The sequence below is a fragment of the Apium graveolens genome, chromosome 9 (genome assembly GCF_009905375.1).
Source record: "Apium graveolens cultivar Ventura chromosome 9, ASM990537v1, whole genome shotgun sequence".
Taxonomy (NCBI): domain Eukaryota; kingdom Viridiplantae; phylum Streptophyta; class Magnoliopsida; order Apiales; family Apiaceae; genus Apium; species Apium graveolens.
This window is the reverse complement of record NC_133655.1, coordinates 145,759,861-145,771,254: the sequence shown is the minus strand read 5'-3', so window position 1 is coordinate 145,771,254 and position 11,394 is coordinate 145,759,861. Positions and strand designations below refer to the sequence as shown.

Here is an 11,394-nt window from a genome sequence, read left to right as displayed (position 1 = left end):
TGGGCATGAAAATATAATTTATTTGTTGTATGAGAACATTTTGACATTGTTGGAGTACCAAATGCTAGGGCAAGCTGTAAATGCATCTTACATGGCGTAAGTTACATTTTTCGATATGCATTCCAATTTTCCTTATTTTTTTCAATTGTCTTTAGCTCTAATATTTGGTATCTTTTTTTGGTAGGTACTTGCATAAGGAGATCAGTGAACGACCAGAACTGGAGACGACGTTTGCTTTTATTAACCCTGGATCCATATTCTACTTGAACGCTGAATTTGAAGCTTATATTGTTTCGCGGTTGAAAGAGGGAAACCCGGATCAACTATTTTTTATGCCGCATAATCAGAAGTAATTTCTTAGATAATATTACGATACATTTTATCTGCACAGTACTAAAATCTGCCTTTGATATGGGTTTTGGCATTTTTTCAGTATGCATTGGATTTTGGTTATTATTTAGGTAGGTGAAATTTATTTTCTGAATCCACTCCCTCACCCAACCCAATTTTCAGAACTTGAAAAAATATTGTCAAGGTAATCTTTTTTTACAATTAAGAAAATTATGATTTTTGGTGTACATTTTATCAGTTTTTATTTTTATGCAGGGCAGTGAAATCGTTTAATTCTGAAACTAGAAGGGGCTACAAGCCAGCCAAGGCGAAATTTCTGAGTGTAACTACTTTTACACATCATTTCAGTACATTATTAATGTATGAATTATATGATAATTTGTGTAAATTTATTTCTAGGGATCCCCTAAGCAACCTGGTGGGTTTGAATGTGCTTATGTAGTAATGAGTTATATATTCACTTTCGCTACAAAGGTGTGTGTCTTTATTTTTTCAATGAGTTCATTTTCAATTTGAAGGTGTATATATGGCCTGAATTATTTGTGTTTGGTTGAATTATTTATTGGATGTCGAAGGCTCGAGTGTCGTACAACGAGGCCCAGCTTGATGAAGTATGTATTGAGGCTCTCCATTTCATCCAAGAGCACATATGATAACTTCTAGTAATTAAGGTCTCTTTAAAGTGGTAAATATTTTGTTAACTTCAGCTTGGAATCTTGAAAATGGTGCTTGGACATTTGTTAAGTTTTATTTGTCAAGCTTTTTGCGGACTGAATTTGCTTGTTGGTATTCAAATGTTTTGTAGTTATTTGGTGCATTTTGCGGATTGAATGTTGATGGTGTAATTGGTTTTCCAGAATAATGTAGTTTTGCCGGATGATGAACGTAGATGTATAGTTAGTTTTACGGATTGATGTGTTGGTGTTTGGATGTATTCTTATTGGATGATGTATTGGTTTGATCTATTTTATGAATGGTTTGATATAAATGGTTGATTTTATGCAAAATAATCCAGTTTATTAATTCTCTTATGGTTAGAAAGACAACGGTTTTCTTAATATAGGCTCATAAAGTAATGTGTAATTGTATAAAAGTTATCGAAAATTTTAACAAATACTGATGTTAATTAGCCAAATATAAATCAATTTTTAATGTGACAATGTCCGATGTCTAAGGAACAAATATAAATCGATTTTTAAACCATAAAATATGATGTCTAAAATAAGAATACAAATCAGCCTTTTATTTAGAAAACTAATATTAACAAGACATCGGTCAAAGTTGATGTCTAAGAGAACAATAGGCATCAATTATATACGGCGCGAAAACTGATGTTAATGAGCTAATTAGACATCGGCTCAGGACGATGTCTAATATTTACATACTGATCACCTTAGTTTTAAAAGAACTGGTGTCTAAGGAACAAATAAACATCATCTTTTAGAAAATTAACGATGTTATAGAATATCTTATACATCATTTTTGAAGAAAGAAGCGATGTGTGTAACAAATTAGTTAGAGTGTGATATGTTTTCTAGAATATTTTTTAAGTAACTTATTTATAAAATTAATTTTATTTAACATATTTATTAAAATCTTGTTCGGAATTTGAATTATAACTAATGTCTATTTCAGTACAGACATTCGGTTTTGGCCGATGTCTAAAATAGACATCACCGACAAAGATATCGGTTGTGAAACAAAATAAACATGGGGCAAAAACCGATGTCTATCCACCGGATTCCTCTAGTGCAAATGTAGCAAACATCAGATGGAATAACTTCCTGAATTTTATTCACTAATAGATCATGTTAATAGAATAATAGCAGGGCATGGATCCGAAAACAACTTGCATATAGGATCAAGTGCATATTTGTCTGCAATGCAGAAACTAGAACAATGAAAGCAACTCAAACAAAATATTACTCCAGCTTCAATAGAAAAAACAAATATTATTCCTGAAGTTAAGACCATCCTCTTAGGATTAGTGATCTTTCACCTCGAATAGGCCATCAGGACCTGCATGTCATAAAAAAGGTCATACAAAGTTTACTGTGTGAAGATGATTTAAAAAAGTTTGAAAGAACGTACAATGAACGATGCTTATCAAGATAGAAACGATTACACACAAATATATTCTAATGAAATTGGTGCTGCAATTAGACTATAACTAATTAAGAATTTCCTACAACTATGATTTTTATCAGTGAAATTAAAAGCATGAGACGAGAATATCTTCCTATAGTTATGGTTTTTATCACTGAAGCACCAAACACTTTTTTTTCACTTGTTGCCATAAAAAACTTTATGTGCGTTTAGTAATTTATACTGCATGTTCACGGAATGTCAAAACCAACAATAGCGTTGTTATTATGTTCTAAACACTTGTACAAGATTTGAGATGCCAGAAGCCTCAGATATAACAACCAGCCTGACTAAACAAGGAATGAAGAGTGAACATTAAGATACCTATTTGAGAACATTCTTTAGCAGCAGTGGTTTTGGAGGTGGAGGACATGCATCACTAGATGAAGGCCGTGGTGATGGAGGTGGTGGCAGAGGTGGTGATATGTTAGTTGGATTAAACTGATCCTAATTGATACATCCTTAAACATAAGATAATAGCTAATTGTACCAGCTCTGATGAAACCAATCATATTATAATCTCTTATATGCTCCGGCAAGATGGACTTGCTAGATCAATATCCTTTTCATCAAAGCAATAACATATACATTTATTTCGACTACACATATGTATGACTCACAAGAAATCATTAACCTGTGGAACTGAGAAAATGGTAACTTATGTCCTGTTTCAAAGTGCAGCTGACGTAATGTTTTACAAGTAGCAAAAATGGTTTGGCAACTTTGGATACCTTATAATTTACTTTTCAAAATTAAAAAATAAAGAGAAATTGTACGACATACCCCATGGGAACTCCTTGGTACGAATGTGCAAATATGAATATGGCTGTAAAAAAATTGAATAAAACAGTAACAGCAGTAGTACATTCAGTATTTGTCCCTAGCTGAATATTTTTATTAAATCAAATTTTGCAGCATTAGCCAGATTGAGCAGCTAGCTCCTTGAAAGAAAAATATATATATATAAGTTTACACGAACAGAAAGCTTACAGGGGGCTCATCAAAATGAGTATGACCCTTGGAAAGAACAACAAAAGCAAGAATGCTGCACGATACAATGCCTGCATACGTAATTTTCTCCCACTTTGCGGACTCAGCTGTGCAAACATCAAAATTGTATCACTTTAAAGATTTATAAAAGATCTCAAAGCTTCCATCTCGATCACAGCTGGGTGTTGGCCGTTTTTACCACTTTCCAAATTTGGCCAAAAGACGGATATGCATACGGGTATTTTTTTAAGGAAACACAAGTTTAGAATGTGTATAATTAACTCAAAATTAATTTCATGAAATGTTTTTCCGGTGAGTGTCTCTCTAATAAATTTAACAAATGAAATAGTAGTTCTTGTCAATAAGCAAAAGTAAGAACAATTCTAAGGTTAAAGATAAACATAAAATATAACAAACTAAATGTAATAGAGGATTTGTGATAGTACATGTCAATGACTCGATCTCCATGTATACCAGACTAGAACGAGTACATCTAATAATATACATAGAACTGAAGAATTGATGGAGATACGTGTGTGTAATGTAATGAGAAAAAAAAACGAGGAGAAAGGTGACACGTACATGCATCATCGACGCCAGGTTTAGAGGAAAATGTTCTGGAGGAACATGCCGGAGTACGGCGGAGCTGTACGTTTCGTAGGGCTGATCTCACCATCGCCGACGCCATTTCTCGATCTCTTTTCTTTTCCCTTCTGTTTCTGATTGTTTGTTGGCCTCTCTTCTCAGGAATTGACTGACGTTTTCTTTCAAAATTTCCTATTTTTGTAATTCTGCTCAGATAGAGAGATGAAATACCTTTTATTTGTTTTTAGTAAATATAAAATAAAAAAAACTTGCAAGTGAACAGTGATTTTTAGTTTAGTTAGCAAAAACATTCCTAACTAATGTAATTTTAATTTGTTTTTTTGTAAAAATGATATGCTGACTTTTTATGTAAGGCGGTGTGTAGAAAAAAAGCATTGCTCGTAAATACATCTGACATCACTACCAGTTAAGTAAGATATCAAAATTTTACAATCCTCCACAAGCACCAGCAGCAGACAATAATCCGATTCCACCGTCATCCTCTTCCAACCATGAGATTTATTCAGGTGAAGACTTCTTTTAGTCGTCTAATTCCGGAGCAACAATACCCAACTTAATCCTTCAACATGCTTGAATAAGCTGTCCCTCATGATCATAAGCAACCATACCAACTCTGAATTTACTATTTTGATCAAACAAAGCAGACATTTTACTTTGATCATATTCATGCTTGGTTTAAGCCTGCTCATTACCCTCTCCTTAAATTATCACTGACATATACGGGGCAAAAATATTGTTTTAAGAATTTTTCCACTGAATCAACCAACATAGCCTTTCAGGACAAGTTCAAACTTATTTCATTCCTCTTTAAGGGGGAGACTATTCATCTGGATACTAGTAAATTGGTTCTATTTAATTTGTGTGCATCAAGATTTAAATTTGAATTTGTTTGGTGAGTTAGTTGTGACAAGAACATAACACTTGGGATGGGTCAGTGGTTCCAAGAGTCCTACACACGAGGACTACTTTAGCGTACAAGTACAGTATCTAGAATTTGAAAACCGGAACAAGTTCATTATCACTCCACATTAATATTTAGCATCTTGAAGAACATAACTAAAATTCTACAGAAAATTTCAGATCTGCACTTTTTTGAATATTACCTATCCAGAATAACCAAGACAAGCAGAACAAGTCGCCAAACATTACATCTCAGCATGTGATGAACGAGCCAACTTAAGGCCTTTGAGCAATTCGACAACATTTCTCATAGATGGTCTGTTGTCTGGAAATGCTGAAGTACAAATAAGAGCTATATCCAGAACCTTTTCAATTTCTTTATATTCGTGGATCGATGCACCCATACCAGGGTCCACAAGCTGAAATAGACCTTCCCAGTAATTGCCAGTATCGGTACTCCCTTGATAGTATGATGAGAGTACAGCTCTAACCCAGTTCACAATGTCCTGATTGTCGCCAAAGGAGGAATCATTTGGCCTTTTTCCAGTTATCAGTTCCAACAGAACAACACCGAAGCTATACACATCACTCTTCTCCTTCACCTCTAATGTGTAGGCATACTCTGGATATAGTGCAAACAAATGAGATTGCATTAGTTAGCATATCATGAAAGCGATTATTATTAATTTGCTTCTCTAATCCAGATAGCATGCAAATGTTAGAAGTACACACTTGGAAGTGGAAGTAGTAAAAGTTATACTTGGAACTATTTTACTATTCTCTCAAATATGGATTTAAACACACAATTACAAATAAAATTGTACAGATAGATAAATCACCTGGTGCAATATAGCCATAGGAGCCAGCCACGCGTGACACACACTCACAATTACCCTTCTTGTTCAATGTTTTGGCCAGTCCAAAATCAGCAAGTTTTGGCTTGTACTCCTCATCTAACAAAATGTTATTGGACTTCACATCACGGTGGACAATTGTTGGAACACAGTCATGGTGCAAATAGGCTAGCCCATGAGCAACCCCTTCTGCTATCTCATATCTTTTTGGCCAATCCAATACCTCCCCCACTTTTCCTCTATGCAGAACATCTCCTAAACTTCCATTTGCCATGTACTCATAAACCAAGACCCTGAAGTCCTCTCCATTACAAGTTAACAACAATTTCACAATATTGACATGCCTAATGTTACCCAGTGTCTCCACCTCTGACTGAAACACCTGTTCCATTTCTGTGTTCTCATTAACTCCAAACAATTTTTTGACTGCAACTGTCAGTCCTGTCTCCAGTTTCACCCTGTATACTTTACCCGATCCACCTGATCCAATTATATTTTCATCAAGTAATTCACTTAACAAATCTTCTTCATTAAACCCGATACGCTGGAAAGTTGTAATCTTCAATGAGCGTCTTATATTTTCATGAAAAGATAGTAATCTTTGGGTCTTTATTAGGAGACAGATTACTAATCCAAGACTCACTAGGACAACAACAGAGAAGAGCATCACCTTGCAAAAACTTAATGCCTTGTGTTTGGAGCATGGAGGTAGGAGCTTCAGACCTGGACTGCAAAGTCCTGGGTTACCTATTAAACTTGACACAAACACCTCATTATCTAAACCAACAGGAACTACGCCTTCCAATGCATTGAAAGAGATGTTAAACACACCTAGCTTCAGCTTTAATAAATTCACAGGAATTTCACCGGAAAGTAAGTTTCTTGAGAGATCAAGATATGTTAACACTTGCAGATCCCCAAGCTCACTCGGAATTGCACCAGTGAATTTGTTGTTAGATAAATTAAGATCAGTAAGAATTCTCCATGAACTAAGTGTGCTAGGAATCACACCTGTAAACATGTTGCCGTGGAGGTCAAGCTTTTCTAAATTCTTCAATATAGTTATACACAATGGCAGTTGACCAGAAAATCGATTGAAACTCATATCAATAACCACAAGCTCTTTTAAATTGCAAATTTCAGGAATGAAACCACCAGAAAAATTGTTGCCTGAGATAAGTAATCTTGTCAAACTTCTTGCATTAGAAATTGAAGGATGGATAGAGCCCTCAAGTCTATTGTTCCGATTTTCAAGAAATTCAAGGCCAGACAAATTCCAAAGCCCAACTGGAAGCTTCCCGGAGAGATTATTGTTGTAAATACGAACGTAGTTTAAAGAAGTGCATTCACCATACAACTCAGGAATGGAGCCTGAGATTTTGTTATTAAATGCCACTAAACGCTCAAGCTTCTTCCCGTAACAAAGATAAGGAGGCAATGTACCTTCTAATTTGTTACCAGAGACATCAATATCTACCAAACCTGAATGCCTACCTAGATTTAAAGGTAAAGTTCCAGTTAAGTTATTATTGAAGAGCTTCAATTGATAGAGATTCGGGTTTAAAGATAAAACTTGTGGGATACTTCCGCGAATAAAATTGTCATTCAGAGCAAATGATTCTAGAGGTAATGCCGCCAGACTCTCAGGAATTCTTCCAACCAGTTTATTTTCCGAAGCATCAAAGTAAAGCAAAGACTTCAAATTTGAAAATGTGTTTGGCAATTCACCGGATAATTGATTATGGTAAAGCTCAATTTGTTCAATACTCACTAAATTACCAATGGTACTAGGAATTTTCCCTGAAATAGAATTATAAGACAAATCAAGATTTCTGAGAGCAGATAGATTGCCTATACATTCTGGAATCACGCCATTAAGATTTATCGATGAAAAAAAGATTTTTTCTAGCATCATTAGTTTTCCTATACTGGAAGGCAATGGTGATGGCTGGAAAGGATTATAGGCAAGTTCCAAGTCACTTAACTCAGTAAGATTAGTTAAAAATTCAGGGAATGTACCAGTGAGCATGTTGTTAACCAGACAAAGCACCTTAAGCCCTTGTAAAAACCCAAAACTCTCCGGAATGTGACCCGAAAAATTATTCGAGGAGAGATCAAGGGAGGTAAGGTTGGTGAAGTGATCACCAAAATCCGGCAAATTTCCAACAAAATAATTAGAGGAAAGATTCAATGTGTGAAGGTGTGAACAAAGAGAGATGGAGTGAGAAGAAATGGTACCACTGAGATTGTTATCAGACAGGTTAAGATGCTGGAGAGTGTGTATCTTGCACAACTCATCAGGAAATGAGCCGTTAACATTGAAACTACTGAGATCAATTGAAATGACTCTGGAAGCATTGCATGTTATGCCAGTCCAATCACAAGGTGCATACAGTGTCTTGTTAGCCCAGGCATGAAGTCGATTTTCGGAGTCGATGAGTTGATAGTTCTTGGCCTTGAGCAAAACGTTAATAGTATCTGTGGGTGAGTAAGACAATGCATGAGTAGAAAAGGCAAGTACAAGTGAGAGTATGAGAAAGAAGATTAAGTTGCTGCAAGCCATAATGATTTTCTGTATTTGAAAGCTGAGAGAGCAGTGAGTTTGAGTGAAATATATGTGTGTTGTCTCAGGGAGAAAAGGGGATATTAAAAACAGGCGATTTTCGTGTAAAATAGAGCGTTAAAGTTGGTGTTCCCGGAGAGGAGCGGCTGAATTGATTACAAAATGACAAGAAAGATGGTTTCTCTACAATTTCATCAATTTCATGTGTGTTTTGAGTGTCACATTTTTCGCATAGGTTAATGTGTGTCCTTAGTCACTAATTCCAATAAAAATAACATTTTTTTATTGGTAGAATTGATGTGAATGCAGGAGTTATTAATATTTATTATTCAATCACTAATAAAAAAACCTATTTTTATGGAAGTTAGTGACTATTGTTTGCCCTTGGACACACTATAGAAAATCTCTTTTCACATAGGTTTTGAGTTGGCTGTTAGCGGTTAACAAATATTTTATTCATTTATCGAAACTCAAAATACATATTTTTATTATATTATGATTGCAAAAAATTATTTATAACAAAATTATTTATTTATCTAATATTTATTTATTGATGTTTCATTATATTTCAAATACAAATTATATAATCAGTGGCTTAAACTTTAAACTGTTCGGTTTGATTAAACATGATCCGCTTGAGATTCAGAACCCAATGCGAAACGAATTAGCTATTGAAGTTTATTTTTGTTTCGATTTTTAAAATTTGACGAATCTCGATTATCGACGCTACAAATTCAATTTTCACCATCACTAGCTAGGTTGGAAAATGGAAAACTTGAAAGCTTCTGTATTGATAATTGTGTACGTTTAAGTGTGTTACAGGGAGTAGAGTTTATAAATTGGAGTTACCCATGCTAATATATCACCTTCCCAATACATGCTATTAATTTTGGCGTTGAACAAGTTTACATCGCTATGACTTTGTCAATTTTAATGGCACGGCAATTACTGATATTCTTTTGTAAAGGTCCTGCGATAGAAAATTTTTACTAGTTGGATATTTCGTAAAAAAAATGGACTCCATCTTTTTCGGTGTTATTTTGTTGGAATTTATAAGCATAAATTTGTTTCAAAATATTAGTTATTTTTTTAAAAATGTTCGATGTTAAATTTCTTTCAAAATGTCCTTCCTCACAAAACTCTCTCATTCCACACTATTTACAAGTTAAAAACGTTCATGTTAATTCATCTTCCGGTTAAATAAAATTTGAGTAGTAATTTCTAATTGATCTTTACAACATTAATAATAATGAACATTATGTATGCAAAAAAGACACATCAACAAAAATAAATAACCCGTAAAAATTATATAAATATTATTTAGAATATGCACATAGACAAGGACGGATAAAATTTTGTAACCCCAGTGCTAATGCCTGAGCTGCTCGTATGCTTAAACAGTTTTCTACTCAAAAACCCATTATGTAGGCTCCGACCCAGAATGCAAGTCTAATGAAGATAATACGTATAAGTTAATTATATGTTTGGAAAATTTTACTCATAAGTCACATTTTTTTCCCACTTAAATGAATTAAAATAAATTATTTTTAAATACAATTATTTCAATTCGTGAATTTTGAATTAGAAAAATATTTAAAAACATAAATTTAAAAACTAAAGTTAATAAAATAGCGAAAAATTAAAATAAGTTGAGAAAAAATACGTAATTGCTATCATTCAATTTATCAGCTTATAAGTCGTAAGTCGTATCAACAAACAGTCATAGATAAATATTTACGGACTTATAAGTCAGTAAGTGTAATATCCCATATATTTTCAAATATTATTATTATTATTCGGAATTGTTTATGTGATTTTATGTGAATTTTGGTGAATTATCTGAAAAGTGGAATTGATATCTGAATGTTTATATGTGACATTATTTGAATATTTGAATTTTTATATGTCCAGAATAAAATATAGATAATTGTGGTATTTTTCTGGTAATTTTTGGAGTGTTATATGATTTTATAATGATTTATGAATTATTAATTATTTTCAGAATAATTATAAAATTATTTTATAGAGCCGGGAATCTTCCAACTTCAACCGTTTTGCGTTTTTACCACCCGAAACTCTTCCGAAAACTCCTTCTTAACCTAATCTGGTAATTCCGGACATTTTCCATCTTTTGACTTTTTCGATCCGGATTACGGTTTGACCCGTGCACGGCCCGGCGCAATATTTTCAATACGTTAATCATTTCGGTAATCAAAAAAACCCGTATTCTTAAAAGACGGGATATTTTTACGTTATTTTCGTATATGGTGTTTTATAAAAAGCCCAGTTTTGATAATTATCCAATTCTGATATTGAATTGTATCGTTTTTACAGTTACTTAGCGGCTAAGCAACTAATTTAACGATCCAAAACGATCCACTATTTCATAAATATAAATAGCCTATTTATTATTTCGTTTATTCCGTTTATTCATTTGCAACCAGTTAAAATACCGTAAATATAGAGAAAAACCCGAGAAACCGATACGTTCACGAGAATCAAACACACGAACGAAGGCGTTATCGAACTCTGATTCGGGCGTGCAGCATATCAAAATGAAGCTCTCGAAATCTTCTTTCTGAATCAATCATCAGTTTCTGCCCAGAAATCACAGTAATTTTCTTATTTAATTATTTGTTAGGTCACACACACTGTAGAGGGGGGTGAATACAGTGTATAATACAATCAAATCGATATTTAATATATTAAGTAACAGAAAACAAACTTTATTGAAACAATAAACTCTATTACAGTATGGAACTGTTACCTCTCAGTGATGAACAAATATCACGAGAGCTGCTAGGGTTACAATGAATAATTTTCTCGAATATGATAATACTTATAGTGTAAACCCTATGTCTGTGTTTATATACTACACAGTTACAAGATAATCGCTAATTGATATGGAATATAATTATGCTTCCTAAAACATATCAATCAGATATCTTTTCATCCAAGTATTCCATTCTTCACGGAACTCCTTCT

General features: G+C 33.7%; 2 protein-coding genes across 3 annotated transcripts; both read right to left on the bottom strand.

The window, feature by feature from the left end:
• Nucleotides 1-2,123: 2,123 nt before the first annotated feature.
• LOC141687048 (cytochrome c oxidase subunit 6a, mitochondrial-like) lies at nt 2,124-4,296 on the bottom strand. Of its 2 annotated transcripts, XM_074492189.1 has the most exons (4): nt 4,069-4,295; nt 3,487-3,593; nt 3,280-3,322; nt 2,124-2,370 (listed from the first exon to the last, which is right to left on the bottom strand). In XM_074492189.1, exons 1-4 carry the CDS (start codon nt 4,172-4,174, stop codon nt 2,336-2,338), a joined length of 291 nt encoding a protein of 96 aa, XP_074348290.1. In that variant the 5' UTR covers nt 4,175-4,295; the 3' UTR covers nt 2,124-2,335. The 2 variants fall into 2 exon arrangements, with proteins under 2 accessions (XP_074348290.1, XP_074348291.1); XM_074492190.1 differs by lacking the exon at nt 3,280-3,322 and having other exon boundaries at nt 4,069-4,296.
• Nucleotides 4,297-4,911: 615 nt separating this feature from the next.
• On the bottom strand, nt 4,912-8,464 carry LOC141686607 (LRR receptor-like serine/threonine-protein kinase HSL2). The gene is made up of 2 exons (XM_074491636.1): nt 5,832-8,464; nt 4,912-5,614 (listed from the first exon to the last, which is right to left on the bottom strand). The coding sequence occupies exons 1-2, from the start codon at nt 8,407-8,409 to the stop codon at nt 5,238-5,240; spliced, it is 2,955 nt and encodes a 984-aa protein (XP_074347737.1). The 5' UTR covers nt 8,410-8,464; the 3' UTR covers nt 4,912-5,237.
• Between the last annotated feature and the right edge of the window lie 2,930 nt (nt 8,465-11,394).

Excerpts from the sequence above, each read along its gene's own strand:
- LOC141687048 (XM_074492189.1), bottom strand. The coding sequence starts at position 4,174 with ATGGCGTCGGCGATGGTGAGATCAGCCCTACGAAACGTACAGCTCCGC. Across the intron at positions 3,594-4,068 it reads ACCTGGCGTCGATGATGCAT|CTGAGTCCGCAAAGTGGGAG; the intron begins GTACGTGTCACC and ends ATGTTTGCACAG. Across the intron at positions 2,371-3,279 it reads TACCAAGGAGTTCCCATGGG|GTCCTGATGGCCTATTCGAG; the intron begins GTATGTCGTACA and ends TATGACATGCAG.
- LOC141686607 (XM_074491636.1), bottom strand. The coding sequence starts at position 8,409 with ATGGCTTGCAGCAACTTAATCTTCTTTCTCATACTCTCACTTGTACTT. Across the intron at positions 5,615-5,831 it reads CTATGGCTATATTGCACCAG|AGTATGCCTACACATTAGAG; the intron begins GTGATTTATCTA and ends CACTATATCCAG.